The sequence below is a fragment of the Poeciliopsis prolifica genome, unplaced genomic scaffold, assembly GCF_027474105.1.
Source record: "Poeciliopsis prolifica strain line A6 unplaced genomic scaffold, Auburn_PproV2 SCAFFOLD013, whole genome shotgun sequence".
NCBI lineage: Eukaryota > Metazoa > Chordata > Actinopteri > Cyprinodontiformes > Poeciliidae > Poeciliopsis > Poeciliopsis prolifica.
Genome location: NW_026562388.1, coordinates 5,751,089 through 5,777,315, shown reverse-complemented (window position 1 = coordinate 5,777,315; position 26,227 = coordinate 5,751,089). Strand labels below are relative to the sequence as shown.

General features: G+C 37.8%; 4 protein-coding genes across 9 annotated transcripts in view; 2 read left to right on the top strand and 2 right to left on the bottom strand.

The window, feature by feature from the left end:
• Window positions 1-16,169, bottom strand: part of LOC129365157 (CAP-Gly domain-containing linker protein 4-like) — a 28,904-nt gene extending 12,735 nt beyond the window's left edge. For 2 of the 6 annotated variants that reach the window (XM_055038128.1, XM_055038132.1), the window contains exons 1-9: window positions 13,965-14,488; window positions 13,564-13,710; window positions 12,266-12,405; window positions 11,593-11,686; window positions 11,267-11,428; window positions 10,340-10,458; window positions 4,299-4,547; window positions 1,137-1,275; window positions 907-1,032 (exon numbers count right to left, since the gene is read on the bottom strand). In XM_055038128.1, coding sequence (XP_054894103.1) covers window positions 907-1,032; window positions 1,137-1,275; window positions 4,299-4,547; window positions 10,340-10,458; window positions 11,267-11,428; window positions 11,593-11,686; window positions 12,266-12,405; window positions 13,564-13,710; window positions 13,965-14,004 — 1,216 coding nt within the window. In that variant the 5' untranslated portion in view covers window positions 14,005-14,488. Of the gene's footprint in view, window positions 1-906; window positions 1,033-1,136; window positions 1,276-4,298; window positions 4,548-10,339; window positions 10,459-11,266; window positions 11,429-11,592; window positions 11,687-12,265; window positions 12,406-13,563; window positions 13,711-13,964; window positions 14,489-16,075 lie in introns of those variants that run through there. The other 4 variants (XM_055038130.1, XM_055038133.1, XM_055038129.1 and 1 more) reach the window with 3 other exon arrangements.
• A 1,045-nt stretch (window positions 16,170-17,214) lies between these two features.
• On the top strand, window positions 17,215-18,230 carry cunh2orf50 (chromosome unknown C2orf50 homolog). The gene is made up of 3 exons (XM_055038580.1): window positions 17,215-17,799; window positions 17,871-17,910; window positions 17,985-18,230. Exons 1-3 carry the CDS (start codon window positions 17,687-17,689, stop codon window positions 18,156-18,158), a joined length of 327 nt encoding a protein of 108 aa, XP_054894555.1. The 5' UTR covers window positions 17,215-17,686; the 3' UTR covers window positions 18,159-18,230.
• A 975-nt stretch (window positions 18,231-19,205) lies between these two features.
• Window positions 19,206-24,663, top strand: slc66a3 (solute carrier family 66 member 3). The gene is made up of 7 exons (XM_055038381.1): window positions 19,206-19,442; window positions 20,257-20,339; window positions 20,966-21,035; window positions 21,146-21,203; window positions 21,531-21,651; window positions 22,446-22,487; window positions 23,749-24,663. Exons 1-7 carry the CDS (start codon window positions 19,297-19,299, stop codon window positions 23,850-23,852), a joined length of 624 nt encoding a protein of 207 aa, XP_054894356.1. The 5' UTR covers window positions 19,206-19,296; the 3' UTR covers window positions 23,853-24,663.
• A 77-nt stretch (window positions 24,664-24,740) lies between these two features.
• rock2a (rho-associated, coiled-coil containing protein kinase 2a) overlaps window positions 24,741-26,227 on the bottom strand; it is a 34,456-nt gene continuing 32,969 nt past the window's right edge. Inside the window, exon 32 of the mRNA XM_055038380.1 lies at window positions 24,741-26,076. Coding sequence (XP_054894355.1) covers window positions 26,073-26,076 — 4 coding nt within the window. The 3' untranslated portion in view covers window positions 24,741-26,072. The remainder of the gene's footprint in view (window positions 26,077-26,227) is intronic.

The window sequence follows — 26,227 nt, the reverse complement described above, 5'->3', positions numbered from 1 at the left end:
AAAATGTATCTATATAGCACAAATTGCCTCCTAGAAATAGGAGGCTATTTGTGAGAGCAAGTGTTTAAGCATCCCTGAATGGCTGCCAGTGGAGATTCAACAATTTCTCTAACAAGCATGAAAAAAAATCAAAGCATGTGTATTTTTGATAAGTGAATAATAATATAGATGATGTGAAGCTCAAAAAGGTCTTTCACATAATATTCCTGTTTAAACATGCATGTTTAAACAGGTTGATGTAATTGGATCATTGATAGTTCAATTATTAATATGATCATGCATCATTAAATCCTTCTGGTTTACCAACATCTAAGTTTACAACAGCCATATCATGCTACAAGCAACATCTTTTAACATTTGTGAGATGAAAATGAGCTTATAACCAGTATTTTCTTGATAAGCATTACAATGCAAGAAAGCCATTTAGGGGCGCATTCTTGTTACCCTAAAGCCGTGGCCGTTTTTCTCCAACAATGTATCCATGGCCGTCTCCAGTGAATGGTACAAGAAATCCTCCGACATGAAAAATCATCTGTCCCCTTTTGACAAGATTTTTTCATCCACAGTTAGGAATTCTTCATTCCTTTGGGCCAGTTGGCTTCTCAAGCTCTCCGTCTCTGTGGTTGAGGTTATGACATGCCTTTTTATTACTGTACATAGTGGCAGACCTCCTCAGGGAAGCATATTTTCCTAAAAGCTTTCATGCTTCACCTTGTTACAATGTTCAGTGAACCTGACAGAGCCAGAACACAGCTTAATCCTATGAGCAGAACCAGGGAAATCATTGTTCAACCAGACAGTGCTGCCACAACAAAACCCGGTTCATAAATGTTTCCGATTCAAGTGAATCTGAATTACAAATGCACTTCAAGAGCAGCTCTTTTTTGTTTTTTTGTTTTTTTTTACCTGTGTTAATCTTGGACGTAACGCGGGACACGTCAATGCGACGAGGAGGGCGCAGAGGAGGCTTTGTAGAGCTCGATTTATGTTTTTCCAAGGGTCTACTTATCTTGGACAAGGGAGCAAAAATTCCTATGAAAAAAAGCATGGAACAAAACAAAGAGTCATGACTCAGATTAAAGAGTGGATGAGGCAATGTGTTTGATCATTAAGCATTGCAGCATGACATGGCCCACCATGTTTGAGTCGACAGGTGAAATACTGAACCCCTGCTACGCAGCCATCATTCTTCCCCTCTGGTTTATCTAGCTCCACTCCGGCCCACAGGCCTCCAGAGAACTCTGTGCTGCCGCAGAACCTTAACGTCCCAACCTGCTAACACAAAATAAATATCAAACAAATACGAAACATTGCAGTATTGTATTACAGAGGATCAAAACTAAAAAATAGAATATAAATATGTGAGCCCCTTGATGAGATTATGAAAGATATAATGTGGAGAATAAACCTACAGCTAAGTTGCACATAAACAAAGACGAACACTGCCACCTAAGGGGTGAAATACAGTCATTCTGCAGTCAGAGTAGCCTGATGTGTGGGGGATAAGCTTGGGACATATATTTGAATCATAGGACAATCAAAAATCTAATTAAAAATCAAAAAATGTTCTCCCTGTGAAGCAATTAGATTACAGCACAAACTTTATTTAATGAGATTGAATATTTTGATTTAGTGAAGATATTTTTGTACCTTATTTGCAATGCTATGTTGATTTGAATAGTAAATTTGAAAATATTCCAGTTAAACGCCACAGCTGACAAATCTAACAACCTCCAACATTCTTAATCCAACAACCTCACCAAATATGATATTTGCAAGTTCTTGCAAAATGTAACTTTTCCTATGAATCACTGAAATCTGATTAACTTGGATCCTTAGATTATGCTTTCTATTGCTTCAATACAAATGAAAATTTTTAAGGTCTCATTTAAATTGAATAAACTTCTGAGCACAGAGTAGAAGAAGCAGTCCTTTGTGTTATAAATTCAGTTTCTGGGATCTGGTGGTGATTCAGTTTTTCAAAGTTGTGCAGAGAGAAAAAAAACATTTAAAAACCCAGTCCCTAACATCACTGCATCAAATTTTCTCTTCTGTGTTGTGAGGGTAATAGAAAAGCTGCAAGTTTATAGAAACAGAGCTTTAAGTACTAAGTTCATGCTTTTCAGCATTAATGGATTTGTGCAACAGTGTGCTCTGAATGTAGAAACAAAAATTGGACTTTCTAGATGCTCAAAACAATATTTCACACACTTGTAAAATAAAGGTCTATTCCAAAGCAGACGTAAAAAATGCATAAAGCCTTGAGACTCATAAGTTTCATAAGTTGGATCGGAAACTTTTTTGCAAGTCCAAGGGGGTGCAGATGCGGTCAGAATTTTATTAATTAAAAGCTTTAAATATTTATTTGGACCACTTTTTCCCAGGGTGGAATATTCAACTTTTTAAAAAAAACAAGAAATGTGATCACAATTTGAATACACAGTTTTTACTCTAATCCACAGAGATGTACAAACACCTCCACTAATATTTAGTGAAACATGTCTCAAGTTGCTCTTAGTAGTCACCAACAATGTGAATCTGAATAGTTGACCAGTCTTCTTGGAGGAATTGGCAGAAATAATTTAAGGTGACTAGATCCCTGGCATTCCCGTTACTACAAAGTGTTGGAAAAAAATCACTAGTCTAACATTAGCCGGATTTATTCATTTTAACATAAATTTAATGTTTGTTTCCGATCATTATGTCGCTAGAACACCCAATTGTGTTCAAGTTTCAACCATCGAGCTGTTCCTCTGAGGGTACCTTGAAGAATTCAGGAGTCCTCCTGCTTAAAAAAATTAAATAAAAGAACAATGATCTGGTGTTGAATCTTAAGAGTTTTAGAAATGGCTGCCAAAATACTTCCAACTTGTGCAAAATCTAGAATTGGATTTTGGGTCTTCATCAAGGTCCATAGACTCCCTGTTCTGAGATTTGGTTAATCCAAAATTGCTGTTCATTTAATTCTTATGTTGGCAGGCACATTTTCTGCTGCATTCTCTCTCTATGACTGGTGGGAAAATAATAGATGCTGGACCCCTCAAGTTATTAGTGAAAAAAATTTTTTTTGGGAAAATGATTTATTTTTTGCCTACACACACCCGCACAAAAATTACTTTCATAACTCTACAACAGAAAAGGAGGGGGTTAGAAAAAAGCAGTAAGAGCTTCAAACAACTGTAAATGCAAAATTTATCAAAAAACATCAATATAAAGATGACTGATAAAGTTATGGAAATATACCAAAGCAAGAGTCAGGTATTTGATTCAACCAAACAGAATTAACCACACATCATGGCACAATCATAAATGTTAACCCATTCAAAATGAGTGAGGTGGTACTTGTGATCTGAACCTCAAATTAAAACACATTTTCTTCCCAGAGAGGTGAGCCTTCTCTGCTTTCTTAGAGCTTTATGTCAAAAGGATTATACATGGTTCAAGCATCATGCCGATTATACTTGATCACCAAGACTGAACATTTTCTTTAGGTATAAAAACATTTTATGACAAAGACATTTTCTGATACATGCTGTACCTCAAATAAATACAAAAAAAATGTAGTTTACTGTTGTGACACTGCAACAATTTGACAGCGAAGAGCATAAATTGCCTGCTAGTGAGGATATTCCTGAAACGTAACCTGTAATTATACTGTGACTTGTCAAGAGACTTTGCATTAATGCTCATTGGAGTGCTGGTTTGTGCTGATAACAAGTGTGCCACTTTGAGGCAATAAACATGTGTAATGAGCTCTAGTGAGAAGTATGAACAACAGTCACAGTCTAGTCAACACCGTTGGTGGTGCAGATCAAAGAAAGGTGTAAAAGAAGATGACTCACAGGCAAAGGAGATGCATAATGAGTACAGGCCTTTCACTCACAGATGCAGTCTGAAACGGATGTGTGCAGCCTGTGAAATGCATTTAAGATGATCTATAAAAAAATACTAAATAGTCACATCGATCTGAGATTCGGTTCCATCCTCACTGGCATCACACCGAGGCTTGCTAAATAGTAAATTAAATAAGATACTCCTATATTAGGCTAAAAAATACCAGATTGTGACTCGCTGCTGCTGGGAAACGGCTTATTTAAAAAAAAGTTTCTTGTTTTTTGCAAACACTGATTCCTAATTAGAAACTTAATCTAGTACAGTAATGAGATTATGACAAACAAATATATTAGAGGTCTATTTGATCCAGTACCGCATGACTGACCTCTAAGCAAGACTTCTCCATTAGAGAAAAAAAAAAAACAGATTGTCTCTTTTCCTTCGTCAGCACCATAAAAACAAACCTTCTGTCCAGCAATCACCACGCGATCCCCAAGTCGGATTCCCATGGATGCGAGCTGCATCCTGGCCTTATCAGAGACAGCAGGGATGACCTGGCCTTGTAATGTGAGGGGTGACGGGGAGCTGGGTCTTGGTAAAGCCTGCCTCAGCAGAGTCCGGAGCTCTTTGGCCATGGCGGCAGCATCTGCCATCTCCAAGGGCATGTCCAGTGGATCAGGTACAACATCTGCTGGACACTGTCCTTTGTCATTCTAGAAAAAGAGGGACGACTTATTTAAGAACTGGATTTCACTTATTTAAAAAAGAAAATAAAACTGTAAAAGGCAATTGGTAAAATAAAACAACCTGCTATTCCACAACTCTCCAAATATTAAGCAGGTATAGAAGATTTATACATTCTTTCATGTTTATGTTTGGGTCTATTTTGATCCGATAAAAAAAGCACCACAAAGAACAGATTGTTTACCATTTTCAAAGAAAAAATGGCCACTACTTGGAATATAATATTATATGTAATATAATAAGAACAATTGTGTCAATGCACTTGGATCGTAGCAAATAAGTTCATTTCTCCAGTTAATTCAGCTCAATTGTATGAATCGCTAAAATGCTCTATTTATTTATTTAATATTTAAATTTATAACGATTTTAAGCTACAATTTCTTAACTGTGGTTCTGATCCTAATATGTGCCAGTTGAATAATATGAAATATTATGACTGCAGATTAAACCCAAAACAAACTGCCTTGAGCAGGTGTATATTGTTTCAAAAGAAATAATTGTCCTGCAGGGGACCATGAGAAATAAATTATGGAGAATTACCTTAATTTTAAAACTATCAAAACGCTTTCAAATCAGGTTAAAAAAAAATCAAAAATAAAACTCCCAGACAGGCAAACCTCAGCGTACGGTCAGTATAGTCTCAATGCACATTGCATTTTCAGATAATAACTAACTAAACCGCAAAGGTAAGAAAGGCCGAAGGAGGAAATGGCCCACAAAGAGCAAATTATGATGTCAAGGCTTTGGACATTTCTGATAGGTTAACTGAGACAGTTGAGCTAATAAGAGGTTCACCTGTGAATGTATTTAAAGTCACATCTTGAACACACAACTTTTTTTCAGCACAAAGGGGAAGTAAAAAGAAATCTGCCAAAATATCAGGAAGAGAATTTTCTGGTTCATCCTTGAGAACAATTTCAAGATGCTTGAAGGAGCTGCTTTCATCTGTTCAAACAATTATACGCAAGCATAGACATGATGGGAAAGTCTAACCATCAAACCCCGGAGGAAGGAGATGGGTTTTTTGTCCCAGAAATGAAAGTGTTTTGGTATGAAATGTACAAAACGGTCCCAGAACAAAAGCCAAGGACCTTATGAAGATGCTGGGTGTCATTCACAGTGACACGTGTCCTGTACCATCATGGGCCGAAAGCCACCCACTGCCCAACTACAAGAGTTTTACTTTTACTCAACTGCAGCACTACAGAAGACCAAGCTTAAAGGAAAATCTTCAAGCTCAATGAGAAAAATACAGGACTTCTATCTAGTTTTCTATGAAGACTTCTCCTTCTGCGCTTTAATGAGAAAACCAACTTCTACTGCATATTAGACTCACTATCACTTCTGCATCACAGAGGAACATCAGAACTTGTGTGCACCTTTTGAAAGAGATCACTTATTTCTCTCACATTCTTTAATTATATTTCAACTCCCAGAATGAAATCCCCTTCAGTACATTTCAAAGGAGCTGATCAGCAGAATGTAACGGGACGGTTTACTCAGGTGACTCTACGACAGTGAAGATAGACATCTTTGAGTCAGCAAGCTATATTTCAGGAGGAATGGTGCACAGGGAGGTTGTTGTAGAGGTCTGACAGAGGAGAAACCTCAGCAAGAACACTTTATTTGGTTATTTTATGTGGTTTATACAGCACAGTCACTATTCAAGTGCAAACTATTCAAATAGTTTGCACTTGTTAATGTTCAAACACTAAGCGAATGTCCGCCCCTCACAATCTGCCTTGTGTGTGGGTAGGTGAGACATTGAGGCAAAAGAAATTAAATGCTGTAATACCTTTACTCATACAATAGTTTCTTTATTGGAAAAAGGTCTAACCAAGTCATCTCCACATATCCAGTTGTGTTAATCACAGTTCATAATCAAATTTAATCCCAAGCAATGCCTCACAGCAAGACATTCTTTAAACTCTTTCCCACACTGACATCGACAAGCTGCAAATGGCTCTTTCTCCCACACAGCAGCCCCACTGTGTCTACAACAGTTAAATTATAATGTTCAGGGCTTGTCAACAGGCATGCTGGAGAGTTATTTACAGCCAGAAAGAGGGCATTTACTGAAAAGAGTTTCACATTTCTATCCACTACAATTTATAGGCAAACTGAATTTCAAAACAGCAATTCTTTACGTGACAACCATCAGAAATTATTTAGAACATGTATGATAGTCAGGAAAGTGATACTTGTAGGCAACCATTTCAAAATTTGGGACGATGGTGTTTGAGAAAACAAGTCAGACATTACTGATGTCTGACGTGACATTGGTAATGTAATTTGAGATTGTCCAAAAAACAAAGAGTTCAAATTGTTGGACACGTTAACCGATGTGTTTCTTCTCTAACCTTGCCAATATACTGTTTTATTTGCAAAGTTCAAGCAGGTTCATGGGCAGATTTTTCTGTGGTAGAACAAAGTTTGAATTAATCACATTTATTAGTGTGCATCAGACCTGCTGTGTTTAACCCCAAAGTGAGTTTTAATTTAGTGTGTCATATTCAAAATATTTAAAGTTATTAATGCCTGAATATTAATGTTTACATCAAATGGCACCTTAAGACTGCTGACCAAGGTTGTAACCAAGGAGTTTTTAAACAGGGCTAAATGGATGATAATTTTGGCTGTCCCCAAATGTTAAAGGTCACTTCAATACCCTGAACTCCACCAGGGGAATGCAGGGAAGCTGAGAAACCAACTCAAAAATCATTTCAGCTGCTTGTATCCATTTCTTTCAGTCACTACCCAGATGGCTCAAAATCATAGAAGAGTATACCAACGTAGATCAATGTTTATGTTCATCCCTACTTAATATTAAGTTGTGTTTTAATGAGACTATATTCCATTTATTTTCAAATGAATCATCAGGACTGTCAGATAAACAGATATGTCACTGTGTGAAAAAGAATACATTACTTACACATTTACAACTGAATTACTGAAATGAATACAATTTTATAACATGGTTTTCTGTTTTCAATTCATAAAATCTGCATCAACAGCAATTACTCTCTCTCTTAATCCCAACTTTCCTCTGCCTTAATTCAAGGTCTGCTCTAAAGAACCTTGCAGGGGCAGACAAGACAACCTTTTGACAAAAACATTCAATAAATATTTTAAAACATAAATGTTATATAATACAAAATAAAAGATAGACATCAGCATGAAATAGTGAATATGTTGTAAATAGAATTTCAGTCCAAGTCCTAAAATGCCACATTATTGAGCAACATCCATCTCCATAAAAAAAGAAAAAAAAATTATGTCAAGTTAAACAAATTGGATCAAAGTAAACAAAGTGGTTGTGATAAATGATGAAAAAACCGAGGCAGCAAAGTCAGGAGACACCTGGGTCAGTCATGGAGAACAATCTTACTGACATTTCAAATCAAGTCTCAGGAAAAAAAGGTTTCAACTTTTAAGAACTTAACTTTGAATATCTAAATTCAAAAGTCAGACCAGATCTGGTCTAAATATTCAAGTCCAACTATGCCCCTAGGTTTGCATTCACAGCCCAAAATAAATTGAAAAATGAACAGAGAGCACTTATGGAGGCACCACAGAGCAAGAAAATGATTGTATAATTGTGCGTAGTGCTTTGGTGACCTCCTGTGGAAGCTGCAACAAAAACAACATAAAAACCAATAAAGACACAACTGACAGCAGAAATCTCCTCAGGGAAAACTATAAAATACTCTAAAATCTGTGGTGTATTGTAATGTTGTCAAATGACAGCAAGATAGTTGATTTGTTTGAATACACAATTTCTATTTAACTTTTTTGTAGAAGGGGTACTGCTAAAAAATGTTATGACATTTAATTTAAAAACAATGTTCAGTGTCAGTCCAATCATGTTCAGCATAAGTGCATGCAGGTGAGCCTTTTTATGAGCTAAAAGAGTCAACAGATAGATTTACCACAGATGTTTATATTCAGTTCAACAATGATTGCTGTTGATTTCTTACCAGGTCAAAATGCTGAGAGGTCAGAGAGGGGCCCAAAAAAACAATGTCATATTTCTACACCAGTGAAATCTAGAAAAACTAGAGCCAGAAACCGGGTGGACAAATTCATATTAAAACAATGGATTTAACAGTTTATGGGACAGAAGATAAAGCCCAGACATACAACTATTTTCAGCAATTTCTTGTATTTGTACAAACCTGGAAAAAAATCCCCCCCCAGAAATCTAAAAACTTTTCCAAACTATATATTAACCCAGTTTGCCTTTGGATGAGCTAAATTTCAGCTGAAATAAATTACTAAGATATTTATCACCTATTAGTTAATTATGCATTTACTATATTAAATACGACAATTGAACTGTATGAACCAATTTAAAATTTGTTTGCATTATATCTAAATCTGGAAAATAATTCTTAAGGTGGGAATTGATGTAAATTATATTTCCAGAACTGCAGACCCTCCCACCTCTCACAGAAAAACAGCTGTACCTGAGGGCAGACGAATAGACCTCCTTTCTTTGCACAAAAGTAAAAAAAAAAAAAAAAGAAAAACCACTGAGTGGAATAAATAACATAGATGATTACAGCAAGGATCCCAGGAAGCCGACAAAAATAAATGCGCCTGTGGTTTTCCTACTACAGCCTGTTCTGAAGGAAATGTTCACCATTCCGTACTGACATTTTCTAAAGTCTAGACCCGGGGTGTCAACATCCAGTCCTCGAGGGCCGGTGTCCTTCAACTTTTAGATGTGCCTCTGCTGAACCACACCTGAATAGAATGATACGTCATCAGCAAGGCTCTGGAGAACTTATCTATACAAGGAGGAGGTCATTAAGCCATTTCATTCCTGTGTTGTGTACCTGTGGCACATCGAAAAACTGCAGGACAGTGGCCCTCGAGGACTGGAGTTTGACACCTCTGGTCTAGACCCATTATTTACAGGCATTTGAGCTTGTATAGCAAGCAGTTATTTCTCAGAGTCTCAGTGTGAAGCATTAATAAAAGAAAACATAGCTGTAGCTTTTGATAAACCATATGGTTCTAAAATTGCTGAAAGTTGTCCTCCCGTTTAACAAGGCACAAGATAACTGTATATGTCGCATCTTACACGGTACATATACAATGCATTTCACCTGTTTTTGTGGCAAGAAAATAAAAGTATTTTTTATCCATAAAAGTGCATAAATTGTGTAAATTATTCATACAACTGAGATTCTGCAGATGCAAAAATTTTTAACACGTTTGATCAGTTCTGTAACCTATTAACTATTTAAATCAATCAATTCATTCAGCTACTTATAGCTTTAAAGACGTGTGTTATAATTTCTGAAAACTATAAATAAAGAGAAAAATATTCAATTTTCTCCATTTTTAATGGAGGGAACTTTAAAAATTATTCCAACACCTTGTATTGGTTAAAAGTTAATTACTTATAGAGCATAATTCAAACTTTGTGGTTCTTTTAACTTTTAATATATTTTAAATTCTTATAGAAGTTGCAAGTTACACATGTTAGTAAATATAACACTGGCACTCTAGCTCAGATTAGCTAGCACAATATGCGACAGTACATCAGGAAAGTATTCGAAGATGTCGTTCGTGATGTCTGAACCTGTCATGAAGAATTAAAAAGAATCAATTCTTTTTCTAAATTAAGGGAAAATGGATCAGTGCCGAGATTCAACTCCAAACAGTTGAAATGGTGTGCTGAAATAATTCATAAACTCAGAAGTCAAGTCTGTTGGTGTGTGATTATACAGAAAAGAAAAGAAAAAAAGCATACCCTGAAAGCTGGATTAGCTCCCAACTCCAGGAGACGTTTGACAGCAGACGTGCACAAGTTGGATGCAGCAATGTGCAGAGCTGTGCCAAACTCAAAGTCACTGCAAGTGGCATCTACCTCTGCAGAGAAAAGGTAGAGGAATAAGTTTAAATTCAGGGGTAGACTACACAGTGCTGTGCGTCTCCCATTGTACTGTAATAGGAAAATTGTCAGTGTTCATACACCTTAAATATTTTTATATTTTTAACTCTTACAACCACAAACTGAGAATCGTATTTGAATTTGCTGATAGACCAACAGAAGGTAATGCATAATTGTGAATGTATTTGTACAGAGTACACTATAAAACTAGTCAAGTAATCTCTTGTAATTACTTGCACTTCCTATCTTTTTATTGTCGTCTTTTTATTTCTTCCAGGATTGTCTTGTAATTGGCCCCATCTATTCCACCAGAAGCTAATCAGAAGCCTCCAACAGCATGATGTTACCTCATGCTATTGTCATTTTAGTAAGTGATTATTGTTTTCAAAGGAACATGATATACTAGTCTTCCACTATAATTGGCATTCTGTGTGATAGAAACTTCTAGTCAAATCTAAAAAGGGAACTTGTGTACAAGTTTTCTTTATCCCCTGCATAGCTTGTAGAAAACCTCAGATGACCGATTATTCAATCAAACTGAAAAACACAATTTCTCTGTATCCACAACAAGCATTAAATACAACACCATCACCATATGCTGCCTCCATTCACCTGTGGATACAGCTAATAACCTTACAACCCAGCATGTTTACCACAGCAAGAAGATTAAATTGCTGAGGTTTTAATCCCTGTGGCAGTTGGTGCTGAAAATAGAAATGTCTTCCCTGCACTAAATGTTGCCACCCTCGTCTCCTCTCTTCTTTGGCAGCAGTTCCCTGGTCTCACCTCCAGGTGGAGAGGCCTGCAGCACCACACCAACCAGTTGGGGAACGTCAAAGTAGGCAGCGTAATGCAGCGCCCTCATGTTAGTCCAGCGTGAACGAAGGTTGGGATCAGCACCCAAGGCGAGGAGCTGACGGGCAAAACTAGCTGCCGTTTCTGCATCGCCTGAGGAGAAAAAGTATTGTTGAATTTCTTTTGGTTTTTTTTTAAGAATTTGTTGAAGTATAAGAACATTTCTTAAACTTGAGAGCTTTTGTTCAGCAGTAAAACAGAAAGAAAAGTCACAGTAGATGTGCATTGAGATTTAGAAGCAGTGGAAAAGAACTAACCAATTCCAGGAGCCCCAGCCTTACAACAGTAATGCAGAAGGCTCATATCGGTCAATCCATCTCGGTCATTCACACCACAACCTCTCTTCAGGATCTGTGCAGAGACACGATGTGCAATGAGCCTCAAAGAGGCTAATGTCACTGTAGGAATGTCAAGTAACAGTGAAACTCAGGAACAGTGAAGTGAAGAATGAAATGATCCTCTGATAATGGCACTCCTTTTTAAATTTATACAACATCAGGGACATCAAAAAGGCATTCATTTCTCCAGAGTCAGAAGAACATGTGCAAGAAGAAATAATCGCTTACTTAAACCCTTAAGAGCATTTCTCTGCACAATTTATTGCAATGCAGGTATTTTCAATAACTTCTGATAAAAAGGTTTCTGGCTGAGTGGAGAGGAAATGCATCTATACAATGTTTTCAGCTTATGTGAGGATTGGGTTGCAGAAATGAGAAATCCAGGAGGAAACATCCCTCAAAAATATTTCAAAACTTCAAAATTTGTGTGGAAAGGCTTATTAGCCAATAATACTTTTCTGGTTTAAGAGAACCAGTTCAGAAAACCCACGAAGACCTCACTGTAGCTCTAACAAGAGTTTTACTTTGATCTATTAAGTTTTCATTTAGATTTTGCATTGCAATAATAAAGCAACAACTGAGAATCAGTCACCTCAATGCCAATGACATCAATGTTTTTCTGAACCTGAGGCACCCATTGCCTGAGGACAGCAAACAGCTCAGGTATGGTGGTGTTGGGATCCTGAAGAATTTCTCTGCACTGCGGTTCAGATGGGTTAAAGAAGGAAAACTCTGGAGGAAGAGAAAGACAGGAATAATGGCAAAACTAATCTGTTGCTATTCAAAACTCCATAGAAAGATATTTAGTCCTGATATAAATTAAGTTTTAGTATTAGATTATTAAACTCCATCAGAGAACTATGATCCTTTACAACTACTCTCCTTGAATCAGATGCAGTAGTTGACATGTACTGGGACAAATGAGAATTTAACAACCCCAGTGTGGCTGAGATCAAATTGACAACCTTTCCTTTAATCTAACCAATTTAAAACCTGACATTTGATTTACATTTCAAAGAAATGTTCATTTTCAACACTACAGTCATAAAATCTATATGTTACCTGTTCAGTGACCAACAGGACTAAACAATCACATAGGTAGAAATGTTCTTGAGGGTTTCCTTGTGTCATTACATAAGGATTCCTTCTGTTATCTCCCAGAGGCATTATCGAATAACTGGCTGAATAATAACTGAATTGTGTGTTGAGAATATAAACCGTCTGTTCATTTCTTTCCAAAAGTATTAACATCCTAACATTTTTTTATGTTTTCCCAGAAGTTCAGCATGAATGATGCAAGCATCAATGACTTGATTAGGTTTCATGTCGTTTCTATCATACTTAAATAAACAGATGTTTTACAGGACATACATTTCCAGAGGGAAATTTGAAAAATCAGTGGAGTCAATTTTATAGAACTGTGGACCAAAGACTTCCTTACAATCTAAACAATTTGGGAAACATTTCCAAGGTAATGTAGACAAATGACACTAAGGATAAGGGAGAATGCTTCAGCAAACTTAGCTAGGGGTTTTCACACTTTTTGTTCTAACATTTATTTTCCAGTTGAAATCTACGAGATAAATGTCACACCATTTGTAGATGAAGTTTTATTGTGGCTTTTCTATTGCTTTTCCTGCATCACCAATCCTCTCATTTCAATCTTTGTTTTGTTCTTAAAATTTAACCCAGCCCGATTTGTTTTCATTATTAAACCAATCCTAAGATGTGACTTAACTAAGCATCTCTCCATTTCACCTGTCAGGTCATTACTTTATCATTCTTTTGTCAGAATGACCCGAATCCAGTTATCATGTATTGAGCATGAGCAGATTTCCTGAGGGAGTCTTCCCAAGGGATCAATAAAGTCAAGTCTAAGTCTATTCTCACCACAGTCACTGGGCATGGGTGCAGAAGCCACCTGGTGGATAACTGCCCGCTGGTGGGGAGCATTTCTTGTGAAGCAGCCCAGGACAGCATCTCCTTCAGCTGGCTCTGAAACATCCTCCTTTGTCATCTCCCCTGCAGAGCCTGGGGCTGGAACAATATTAGAAAGTCTATTCTGAAAACACAAGTAGGTCTTTTCTCTCAATAAAAAAAGCTTTAGCACACTGAAGCTTTCACTTGGTCCACTTCCAAAATTTTTTTTAAACAAAGTAAGCTTTCTTTTTAAAACTACTGGCCTAATGTTCAAACAAGGGGACTGCAGGAGAGGCCACATGGAGACTGGAAACAAAAACTATGCTACAGATTAAAAACAAGCTCAGATTCACACACAGCCCAAGACTTACTGTTTTCTTTTCCATTATCCCCTTTCTTGATGATCTCCATGAGAGCCTCTCAGTGGAGACAGGCTAAAAATCAAAAGACACAGACTGGGTCCAAATCCTTCCAAAAATAACTTCAAGTAAACTCGCTTTGGTCACTACAATCTCAGATAACAAACTCACTCTTTCCATTTACACCTTGTTGATCCTCTGACTACCAGGTCCAGTTGCTATTTACAGTCTGTGCACTTTAAAGCCACAGTGGTCTCACCTCTGATCTCCCAAGATGGAGTTTCACTCTCACATGTGCACCACTGACCTTACTGCCAACTCGTCTGATTTGCCAGACATCACAGACCCACACTATAGAGAATGTGACTGAAGGGTGAAAGTGCAAATAAACACGGTCCAATAGGGCAGCGGAGGTGGTTAGTGCCGTCTGTCACAATAAAGGCCTTTCTACATCCTGGTTATAGCAAGTATGCAGTCTGCTGAGGCTTCCAAAGGAAAAAAACTATTTAATAATTGTGTCTGTTACACAATTGTTTTTCCACCTCAGGAAAAAATAAAACCCACACACACAAAAAAGAAATAAGCACATTTTCAAAATACAGAATCTTATCAACAATATAAAACTAAAATGTTTTTTTATTTGATTTGAATATGTCAAATCAAATTAAAAAAAAAAAAGTTTTGCTGCATAATGTTTAATTGCAGCAAAAGTTATGCAATTACTCATTACAGAACAAACTTTCTCTCAAATGTCTGGAGAAAGCTTGTACTGATCACAAGACAGTTCAACTTTTGGCTGCGTTTTTCTTCTGTCATGCATTTCCATTTCTTTGTATTGCATTTTCTGCATGTTGCATTTATATCTACTTGTCTCCAAACATAGAGTAAAGCATCCAGCTCGGCAGTGTTCAACACCAACCAGAAAAAAAAAAAAATTCAAGGTTAATACAGGTTTTCAGGAAGCTAAAAGTTAGCTTGAGACCTTTTGTAAGAAAAATTACAAAAAGTTCAATTCATCAACTACATGAATTACAAAAATAAAATTCAATATTTCACCCAGCATCTTATATTCAACTTACTTGATAACTAAGAAAATAAACTGTCAACTTAGTAAATAAACATCATCCAGACTTTGGACACCCCCTCACTCAGGGAAATCTTACTTAAAGATGAACTTAACTTTACAATTTTAATACTGTTATCTTGGCAGATTTATTCTAATATTTCAAAGGAAAACATCGGTGCTGCTCTCCACCTTTTAGGTACAGCTCTTCTCCAACATTCCTGAATCAATTACCTACTCAGTGAGCTCTGCAGAGGCTCGGGAATTAGCTATTTATTTCATCCACGTGTGTTGAAACAGGGACAGATCTAAGGTTGCAGGACAATGAATCTATGTAACTTTAGTTGTATACATCTAGTATATATGCTCGCACACACACAGCAAGTTTGATATAGGTGCACCTCATTATTTCAACACCAGCTGCTCCACCCAAATACAGGTACAAATTAACCGGGATAATTGAGAACACCTGTGGACATACTGCTAATCATTTTATACTCAAACAGCATGCGAGATGGTAATAGGCTGGTGTTCTGTGGATTTCCGTATCATGTTGTACAGTTATTTAATAAATTTGACGTTAGCCAACACAGCATCAAGACCTGGAGAGATTAGCCTCCTCAAAAGTGTTCTCCCGCTTATGTCACCTATACCTATAACTGTGTGAGCAGAGGAAATGACGGAGTGGTTATTTTGTTGTTCTGCACGTCCAATAAATACAAAGTCAAGTTTGTGTTCTATGAAGGTTAGCCAGTTAGCATATGTCCGGAATAAGCTGATAGCTCACAATCTAACAGGCAAACTACACCTTATATTACTCATGGTGTTCCTGAGAACACGTGCGTACGAGTTAAGACTCGTTGCTGTCATTGAAAATATGCGATAAAAAGTTGCTGAAGCCATTTCTCACACTATGTTAGCTCCTTAGAGTTCACCAAGAAGAACAAACACTGAACCAAGAATGGATCTGTCTTCGGAAAATTAAGGCCGTTGTCGAGCAGCAAATAATTCAAATTTTACATTTAAGGCGGTTAAATTTAGATATAAATATCAACCTTACCTTTGTTTGGAGGCGGGTTTCAGTTCATCTGTAAAATAACCACAGAGCTAATACTAGCGGATTATTTCCTCTCAGCCCTAACTGTTACAGTTTAGCTTTTACCTTTCAGAGTAAAAGCTTCCATCATCAACTTCCGGTTTTGAAAATAAAAGTATAAAATTCAGAAAAAAGGGAGTCTTTATTCAAGGCAAGCAAAAAAAACGAAGACTGCATCTCAGTACATGATATATGATATAAAAGTCAGTAAGTATTTAAAGTGAAATAGTTCACACACGGAGCAAAACACTTCAACCGTTTCATTTTTTGTGGCTCACAGAAAATGTAAATTCGATATTCAGTTTCCTGGGAAATGTAACAATTATGGAAAACCAAAGATGAACTGACTACTGACTTCTCAGTTGTCAAGTAGTTACTGATCCTTAATATGGATAGTTCCTCACAGAAATTTGCAAACAGTTATTAGATTAGATGGATTTTTTTATTGACATTGCAAAAAACACACACACACACACAATTGAGCACACTCAAGAACAATCAATGAATGATAAAATAGATTACAAATAACACAACCATAAACAAATCCTCTCAAAATAAGTTTTACATTATTGAGATGTTGTGTTTCATGGGTGTTATGTTAAAGTTCAGTGTGGTAATGATGACTTCAGGAAAGAAACACTAAAGTCTGACCCTCGGTTCCAACCCTACTTTGTTCCTTCCTCCCAACCCGAATTCATTTTTTTTTTCCCCATTATTTCTTGCTTTCTTGCTGTGCTTCCCATTATTGAGATTGGCAGACTGTAGAATGGCCACACATAATAGCTTTTCAAGTTCACATATGGCTTGCTAGTGTTAGGCACTGGTCAGTGAGGTGCTATGTATTGTGCCGGGCACTCAGTGACTTTGACATAGGCAAAACATCTGATACTGAAGGTGGGTTTACGCAAGGTCCTTCCATTCCTTGTGCAATCTTCCTCTAGTGGCAGAATTGAGAATTACAACACATAATGTGTGAGTGGAAAAGTTTCATCCTGCAGCTGGTCAGTGACGAAACAGAGGAGCTTCGAGCAGTTCTGTGTAAGAACTCCCTCTTGTGGCGGAATACAGAATGACCACACATAAAAGCTCTGTAATGTTTTAGTTCGGGAGCTAATTTTAACACTCACGTTTTTTCCCCCCCATACTGCATTGAGTATGTTACGTTAAGTCAACATGCTAACGATGGGCTACATGCTATTTTAGCTGCCTGTAGCTCTCCAGCTAATTTTAGCATTTGCATGAGTTATTTCACACTGTTACAGTAGATCAACATGCTAGTGCTAGCAAACCTTCTTCTCCTGCCAAGACTGGTTTGCTTGACAGATAAAAACACTTCACCAAAAAAAGTCGTGAACATCTCTAAAAACAGTCAAATTCATATTGAGTGCTCGAATATAAGTTGTTGGACTGGATAATCACGAAGCTCTATGACACTGTAAAACATGAGGGTAGCCTGTTTGGTGCTTTTTCCTCTCGCCAGACCAGTTTCCATGGACACGTAAACAAAACGAACGGTGATTTGTTTCCCCCGCTTTTCGCCTGAAGCTAACCGAGCTAAATCTCTATACCGTCAGCATGGACTCCTCAAAACCCCGCTCAGAGTATGACGAGAGTCGCAAAAACCCAGTAAGTGTGGCCGAGCAGTGGAAGGACCTGTGTGTGAAAGAGAGGAGGATAGCGCTGGAATGGTGAGTCGAAGACGTGTGAGAGAGAAGGTTTGGTTTTAAAATCACGTTCGCCGACAAGCTGCTGTTCACAGGGATGAGACCTGGGGCACTGTCCTGGGATGTGGCACACAGGTAAGGAGGGAAAACACCGCCTGCACAACTTCGCCCACTTCTCACCCACGGCGACAACCTGTGGATGTTTGCAGGACGCCCCGATGGAGGAGAAGTCTTTACCGAAAAACCTTTCGGTCTATTCCGAGTTCGTCCCCAACACCGCCAACCAGGTCTACGGCAGCAGGCAGATCATGCCTCACGGGAAGGAGATGATCAGACAGGACCGGTTGCCACTCTTCCACGGGAGCTACAGAAGCAAGAAATAGACTGTGGAGAAGGAACCGTGACGCATCCTCCATCCAAAGCGTGGATTATGTATCATAAAAGCGTAAATAAGACGCCAGTGATTACTCTGTGTCCTATGTCAAACAGAGGAGGCGAGCCTGTCATTAACTTGTCTTGAAGTAAACTTGCAAATGCACTGAAAGGAAAAAAAAAAGTTGTCAGGGCAGTAACGGTATTTTAAACCACTGACTGAAAATAGGATACAGCTTTAGGTCACCTGAGCTCTGTTGAGTGGTTAGAAAGGTTTGGATGAGTGAAAAGTTGAATTGGCCTCTCCATTTGCTGCCAGATCTATCAGGGACTTACAGACAAACGAGCTAAAAGAAGTGGCTGGTCTGTCCATCCTTAAACCAACGAAGACATGGCTTTACATGACAATCACTGACTTCAATTGTGTTTATTGAACTTATATGATAGATAGATAGATAGATAGATAGATAGATAGATAGATAGATAGATAGATAGATAGATAGATAGATAGATAGATAGATAGATAGATAGATAGATAGATAGATAGATACATAGATAGATAGATAGATAGATAGATAGATAGATAGATAGATAGATAGATAGATAGATAGATAGATAGATAGAGAAAGAGAGAGAGAGAGAGGAGAGAGAGAGAGAGAGAGAGAGATTGAGAGAGAGAGAGACAGACAGACAGACAGAAACCTGCATTTGCTAGGTTTTAAATCCTGTGGTTGTTTCTGAGCCAATCACCTTTCAGACGATGAATGCGGAAATGAACACGACGCCACCGGCTGACAGGAAACTGTCGTATTTATACATCATCAACGGATGTCAACCGGATTTTTTCAGATTAAAAGCATTTTTTCACTTATTTAATCACGTCATATGTATGCATTCTTTTTTTTCCCATTGAAATACATTTACATAATTTATATTTTATTAATCTGCTTTGATCCTTCCTGGTGACAGTAGTTTAGCGAGCGCACACATTTAATTTCTACTATTATGTCGAAAACACACACCGGATTTCCGACCAGAGTCAAAAGTACCTTAACAGTGTTTGCGTCACAGCAGCATCTATCTGAAAGCTGCTACTGTTGTTGATAAAAACAATAATAAACAGTTTAAAATCAAAGCTAAAGATCCAGCATGCAGCCCGACACTCTGCTGCACATGGCCAACTTCAGCACGCTGTTCGTGTGCATGGTGCTGAAGTTCCCGCAGATCTTCGTGCTAATGAGAGCCAAACGTTCAACGGGGATCAGCCTCAACAGTCTGCTGCTGGAGCTCATTGGGTAGGTGACTGCAGCGCCTTCTGATGCGCTTTTCACCAGAAACCGAACGGTGAACGGCGGCGGAGGTGAGGAAGGGCGCCGTTGATGTATTGTCTTCCTCTTCCTATATGTGCATGTGCAGAAAAACAATCGGAAGTCTATTCTGACGGCCTGGTTTTGTTTAAACACGCGTGGAAGTTGATTCTGAGTCCCATAAAACACAGTTTTTTGCGCTCTGTGAGATTCCAGCGCAATGATCATGTTCGCGAAGCGGCCAGAACTGGACCTGTTGGTCTGAATCAGTGCCGACTGTTTATCCCGCTAACATCAGACTGAATAGTGCGTCTGTGTTCTGACTGCAGCCGCTCAGAGTGTTTCTGAAACCATATCAGCTTCAAACACACGGCATCCATCTGGCAAACGAGCCGAGGATAAGACGACGAAGACCCAGAAAGACTGAAATATAACTGCAGAGGTGCGGGGCTGTTTTTAAGCCAGCCTGCACGCACAGAAATCTGCGGGAGCGCCTCCACTCTCCATAGATGCACTGATTGCAATGATCACATTCAAAATGAATCTACGTAGCAATAATCATTTCACTCGAGTAAAAGAAAAAAGTGCAGTGCAGTAAAACTACTCTTACAAGTAACTTTTTTTTCTTTTCTTTTTTTTTAACAAAAGAGTTGCTCAAGTGAATGTAACAAATACAAAGAGTTGGCCACTCTGAGGTAAAAACAACAAACTAATGGGATTCATGCTTACACAGTTAGAAAAAAATGCATTAAATAAATAAAAGCTGATTACATGAAATAATCTGACATCTTACTCTTTTTAGGTTCATAGTTTTTGTAACGTACCAGATGTACTACAACTACCCACCCCCAACATACCTGGAATATCCCATCCTCATTGCTCAAGGTTTGTAACAAATAATGCAACATCAATATTTTATTGGCTGAAAGGGGCACTTAATTCAACTTTTTATGATCTGTAGGTCTATTTATGGATTGAATATAATCAAGAATATCAGTGTTAGCATTGATGTTAAGTTTCACACAATGTGAATAGTTATAAGGTATGAATATTACTTTGAACATTTTTTTTGAAACTTTGACACAACTGGTTGTAGACGCATTAGAACAGTTTTTTGAGGTTAACATTACCCTGAAATATTATAGAATATGCTTTAAATTCATATTATTAACCCAATGATTAAATACCTTCTACCATTTCTGTTAAAAAGAGTCGTCAAAAATCCAGCCAGAAATGACCTGGATCTCGTTGAGAGCCACAAAAGAGGTTGAGTTTACTCTTCAACTGACTAAGAAACATTTCTCTAACTATTTTTGTGTGGGTGTCAAAAGTTCAACCTGTTTAAATGAGAGAAAACTTGCAGGAAATTCAAACCAGGAAACTTTTAAATACATCAAACTTAGAAGAATCTGAATATCTTGTGAATCAGCAGTACGCCACTGGCCCTTGAAATGAAGCTGGAACCTCGCCGGCAGTGGTGTACGTTTATAACCTGCCCTGTGTCCCATCAGATGTCATCCTGCTGCTCCTGATTCTTTACTACAACGGCAGCCTGCGGCAGAGCCCGGTGTACGCCTTGCTGTATCCTTACCCTCTCTGGCAGTGACAGCTGTGAAACTGCTTGGTGTTGAAGGAAATCAATGAACGCTCCCGCCCCGGCAGCATCTTGTGCCTTAACAGATTGTGCTCAGGTTGGTCGGAGGCTGGAGGCTCCTCACGGTGGAGAGGTGGATCATAGATCTGGCCATGGTAATGCATCATTTTCAAATGAGTCACACATTGTCCCACAGTAAAGAGTTGGCACGTCATCAGTCAGGAGTAATGATGTGGAGGGCTGAGAGGAGACTCATTTCTCTCTCACTGAAACACATCAAGGCCTGCTTGGCAAATGGGATGAACATGTCTGTAGGCATTTTACATTTAAATAGATGAAGCAGCAATTCTTCCACTTCAAGTTTAAAATGTTAGCACAGAAAGTAACTCTTTTTTTTTTTCCTGTGTGGAGTCCAGCTCACCTGCAGTGTTCAATCTGTCATGTCCTAAACGTGTAATCTGGGTCTTGCACTGTCCTCTCAGAGCCTGTGCACGTTCATCAGTGCAGCCAGTAAGTTGGCCCAGCTCCAGTGCATGTGGAGTTCCCAGGATGCCGGACAGGTTAGCGCCCTCTCCTGGGGCCTGGCTACCTACACGTGTATGGGTGAGTGTGTGAGGGAACCTCTTTTCCAGTGGCTGTCCGGGTAAAGAGGGCTGCCAAACTAATTAACTTGTAACTAGTTTACTAACTCGGACTGCACAATATATTGCAAAAATAATAATTTCTAAAAAGCATAAAACATTTTGTCTGAATGGCGGTTAGTACATGTCAAAGTCCTTCTTACATGATTGTTTTGCGTATTTAGAAAGTCGAAATTCTTTTAAATAATTCCTATTGGACATATGCATTATTGATATAGTTGAACATTGAATCTCCATTGAGTGACGTTACCACTAATCATGAGGTTTTTCTTTTAAATAAAAAAAAAGTCAGACATCTAAAAGGATTTTAACAAACATCATAACCCAGTATTTATTGACATTATCATTAATCACCTCTGATTGGTTCATCAAAATAAGTTAGGAGAATCCACCCTTTTTTTCCCCCAATCGTCTCCTGATATTATTGGGATACAATCAATGAGGTAAAATACCCCACATAGAAAAAGTAAACCCAAACGGGTAAATTATAAGATTAAATAAACTAACCAAAGTTGGTTTTCCAAATTTTTAATTGTAGTTTCTCATTTCCGACTTAACAAATGTAATTAGCTTCAACAGGCTCATCGGTTTCAACTAATTCTTCCACTTAAATCACTTTCAGGTCATGAATATGGATAATCCCCCTTCAGTTTGCTACGCCTTCAGTAAATCAGCAATTCAACACGTCATTAATTAAACATGAGAGTGCAGTTGGATAATGTGCATGTCATCAACTCCGCTTCCTCTTTGTTCCAGCGCGGATTTACACCACCTCGGTGACGACCGGAGACATGCAGGGTAAGCCAGCGTTAAATGACACAAGGCAGAAACATTTCATTTTGTTCTCTAAACGCCGTCTACCGTAGCAATAATGTGGAAGCGTGGTGCACTCTGGGAGTGAAATCTCATAAAAAGGCAAGTCTGGAAGTCTTCATGTTTAATGAAGGCAAGAGAGATTTAGAAGAGACAAAAAAATGGAGTTCATTAGTACCTCGACTCTTGGATCTTTGACTCCAATGTTTAGTCTCAAATGTTATTCTCATCTTCAAATTAAAGTGCTGTTTTGTATTGACTTTTATTTGACAAATATTAACACAAAAAAAGTCTTTAAAATTGTTACCCAAGAATAAATCTCGGTGGACAGCATGCATAAAAAGTATTTAAATTGCATTATTAAAAGATGAAAATAATCACGTTATTTTGAGCTTCAAGTCGGTTAGATTTTCTCTGGGATTTTGTTGAGATGAACCATTAATAGATTACCTGCAGCAGACAACTTTTACCATCTTTTGCCAATTATTCAGACTGCAAGAGAGAACAATACTTTCAGCAGATAAAAGGAACGTTGAACAAAATGGCATAAGAAGCTCAGTTCCATCCCTCCGTGCTTTTAACGTCTAATCATGCCGAAATGTGCGCAGCCTTCAGAAAATTAGGAGGGAAGGAGCTGCATTGTGTCAAATATACATTTACAGAGTGTTGATTTTGTAATGCTAATAGATACATAAAGCTGACCTACAATGCATTGCCTTGTTTTATGATAAAAGACCAGAAAATTGACCAAGATATCTGGAAATTTCAGGCTGTAAATGTGTAGAATTAAGTTAAAAACGCATAAAATATCCTGTCTTGTTTAGCGTTTCCCATTTTAGAAAAAAAATTAACAGAATAAAATTGGACTTTGATCAGTGGCCAGAAAAAGATTTAGATTGAACTAAGGAATTGAATAGAAAAACAGACAAGAGTCAAAGAAAGTGAGAAGGTGCTCAACAATGCCGTCTTAGATTATATTTTCTGAGAAGAAATCATTATCTATTGTTCAAAAACATATAACCAGAAAGGGTATTTTTTTTAAAAACATGAAGCTAAAAATAATTAAAAACCAAATTTCAATGCAGGTTTGGAATGGTTTTCCTGCAAAACATCTTAAAATGCAAGCTTATAGCTTCTTATCAGACAGCCAGCATTCACGTTTTGATTTCTAAAGCCAGTTCATAGCTACAAATCAGTTTAAATTAAAAGTAATCCTGGTTAGTAATCACCTTCTTGTTCCTCACAGTTCTGGTGCGGTTTGTGGCAATGACTCTGCTCAACTTCTGGGTGCTGCTCACTGTGATCCATTACCAACGAAGAAGAAGCAGCAGCTCAAAGAAAGATGACTGATCTAGTGGTTTCTTCTTCAGCGCTTACTGGGTCTAAGGGTAACGGTTACTACTGTTAAAAAGAAAGTACACTCTATTTCACTTCTAGTTTTTACCGATGAGAACTTAAATGTTCCGAAACTTTTTCTAAACTACTAAAGTAGTTTAAACATAACCTTGAATGTAAAACAGATGCAACTGTTGGTCTTTAATCTTAACAGCTTACTGTAAAATAAACAAAACTTATTTGACTAAAGTTTACTTGCAGGAGATTGCTGAGTTACTTTGATTTGATCGGAGAATCAACAAACAGTATCAAACACATTGTGTTTTAACAGGCAAGCTTTAAGAAAACAACTTAAATATAAAATGCTAATTCATTTTATGTTTGATTTTTCAGTAACTCATGAAAGTATTTGACTCCAAGTGGAAAGTTATTTATATAAATAAGTAGAAAATGGGTCTGTGATGAGATGATTCAACCTGCAGCCATTTCTACATCTGAGCTCATTTTTGAATAAATTTACGACCTAATCAATTACAGATCTTTTTTTATTATTTGTATAAAGAATTGAAAGAGGGTGTATTTTTTTTATTATGTTTTACCAAACATTCCAATAACAATGCTTTTCCCAGTAGTTTTAATACATTTCTCCTAAATCTTTTATTTTTTTTTATTCCATTTTTAAACAGTGAGGATTTTCTGTCAAAGAATATGACAGTTTGCAAATATCCAAAATCTTCCAACTCAGGATAATATATGCTGTTTTTAATAAATTTTGTATGCAAATTTTTTTCTGTAATGCCTAAATAAACCAAAACATTTGACCTTTTCCCATTGTGATTTCACTGGAATTCTTTAAAGCATTTATTTGTTTGACTTTTTTTAAAAAAACATTTGAAACCAAAAGGCACATCCATGTCTTTATTTCTATAAGTAGTTAATATAATCATCATCATTATAGCTGTTTGGTAGCAAACATGCAATCTGGATGTAAAGGCCCTTAAATACAAAGTGGACAAGGCTGTATAAATAATATAATGTGCACAGTATGGCATGTAAAATATATACTGTAGATATTTATATGTATAAAACATGCTTCTTGGTTAAAGGAGAGCAGTTGGTACACAAAACACACATGATTTGCTCTCCAGCCGCCTGTATGAGCCACATTCACACAACGACATGTAAAAAAAACTTGGGAGTTCAGTTATTCTTGACACCAAAACATTGGAACAAACCTTCAGTGGACGAGTGCTGCTCAGGACAAGTATGCAAACCTTGTCCTTGTCACCGCTGCTTTCAAAAAACAACCTGGCAGGGGTGACGGCGTGTGAAAAACATGCAAGTTCAATCCAAAGCAGCTGGCAGTAAAATAAAAGCTTCAGTCAAGTATATTTGGTAATATGATGCCTGGGTGCCACCTCTGGTGGAGCACCACATCTACCTTCAAACACAGCGAGGAGAAAAACATGATCGGTGCGTTTAGGTAAACATTATCCCTCGGGTTGGACAGTGCAGGTTTGTTCCTTTAAATGCCATCAGGGCAGGATGCTGCTCATGTTGAAACATCTGCTGCAGTGTTTCAGTGACAGAAATCATAATGAGAGGCAACCAGAGAATCATTTACTGAAAATAAGGACTCACTGCGTTCCCCTGTTCTGTGACTTTACGTGAAGTAACAGCTTGTTGTACCTTAGTCAGATCCTGCGACTCACCTGAAACCAGAACTGTGGAAAGTTAAAAGCTACAATCATTGTGTTGAGAGAACAAGTCATTTGGGGAAAAAAAACCAACAGAATCAACTAAGTGTCGTGTTCTTTGAACTGTTCACAGTTTCTTTTAGCAGAATGTCTTATTTTTTGGCCACTAGAACCTCCAAAGGTGATGTGCAGGAGTTTCCTGCATGTCCCCTCCATCACACTGTTTCCTGGTGAGAATCATTGAGGTAATTGAATCCCCATCCATCCATGCAGCCTCTTCGAAGAGCTCTTGTGCTTCCTGTGGAAACAGAAGGAGCTACTCCAGAAGCACGACAGACAAGCCAACCAGCTTGCAGAAAAGAGCACAGTCAAGCTCAGTAGCTGTGAAGTGGCTGAAAGGAGCTGAGCGACAAGGAGAGTGGAGAGGTTTTCCTCCCAGGATGAAGCAGGAGACGGACGGAGGCGAATTGACGTGGAGTTCCAGATCTGCAGATGGAGCTTCGAAGGAAACACTGCCCCGGAGATGCATCTAGCAGGGTTAACTGGAGGCAAAGAGACAGACGGACAAAAAGTTAAGCACTTCAAAAATACATGCTTATTTCAACAATAAGCGTGTGTTTTAAAAGTTCTTACAAAGTTTGAATTTATTGCTTTTTATGCACAACTCTGAACATTTTATACCTCTTTTAGCAG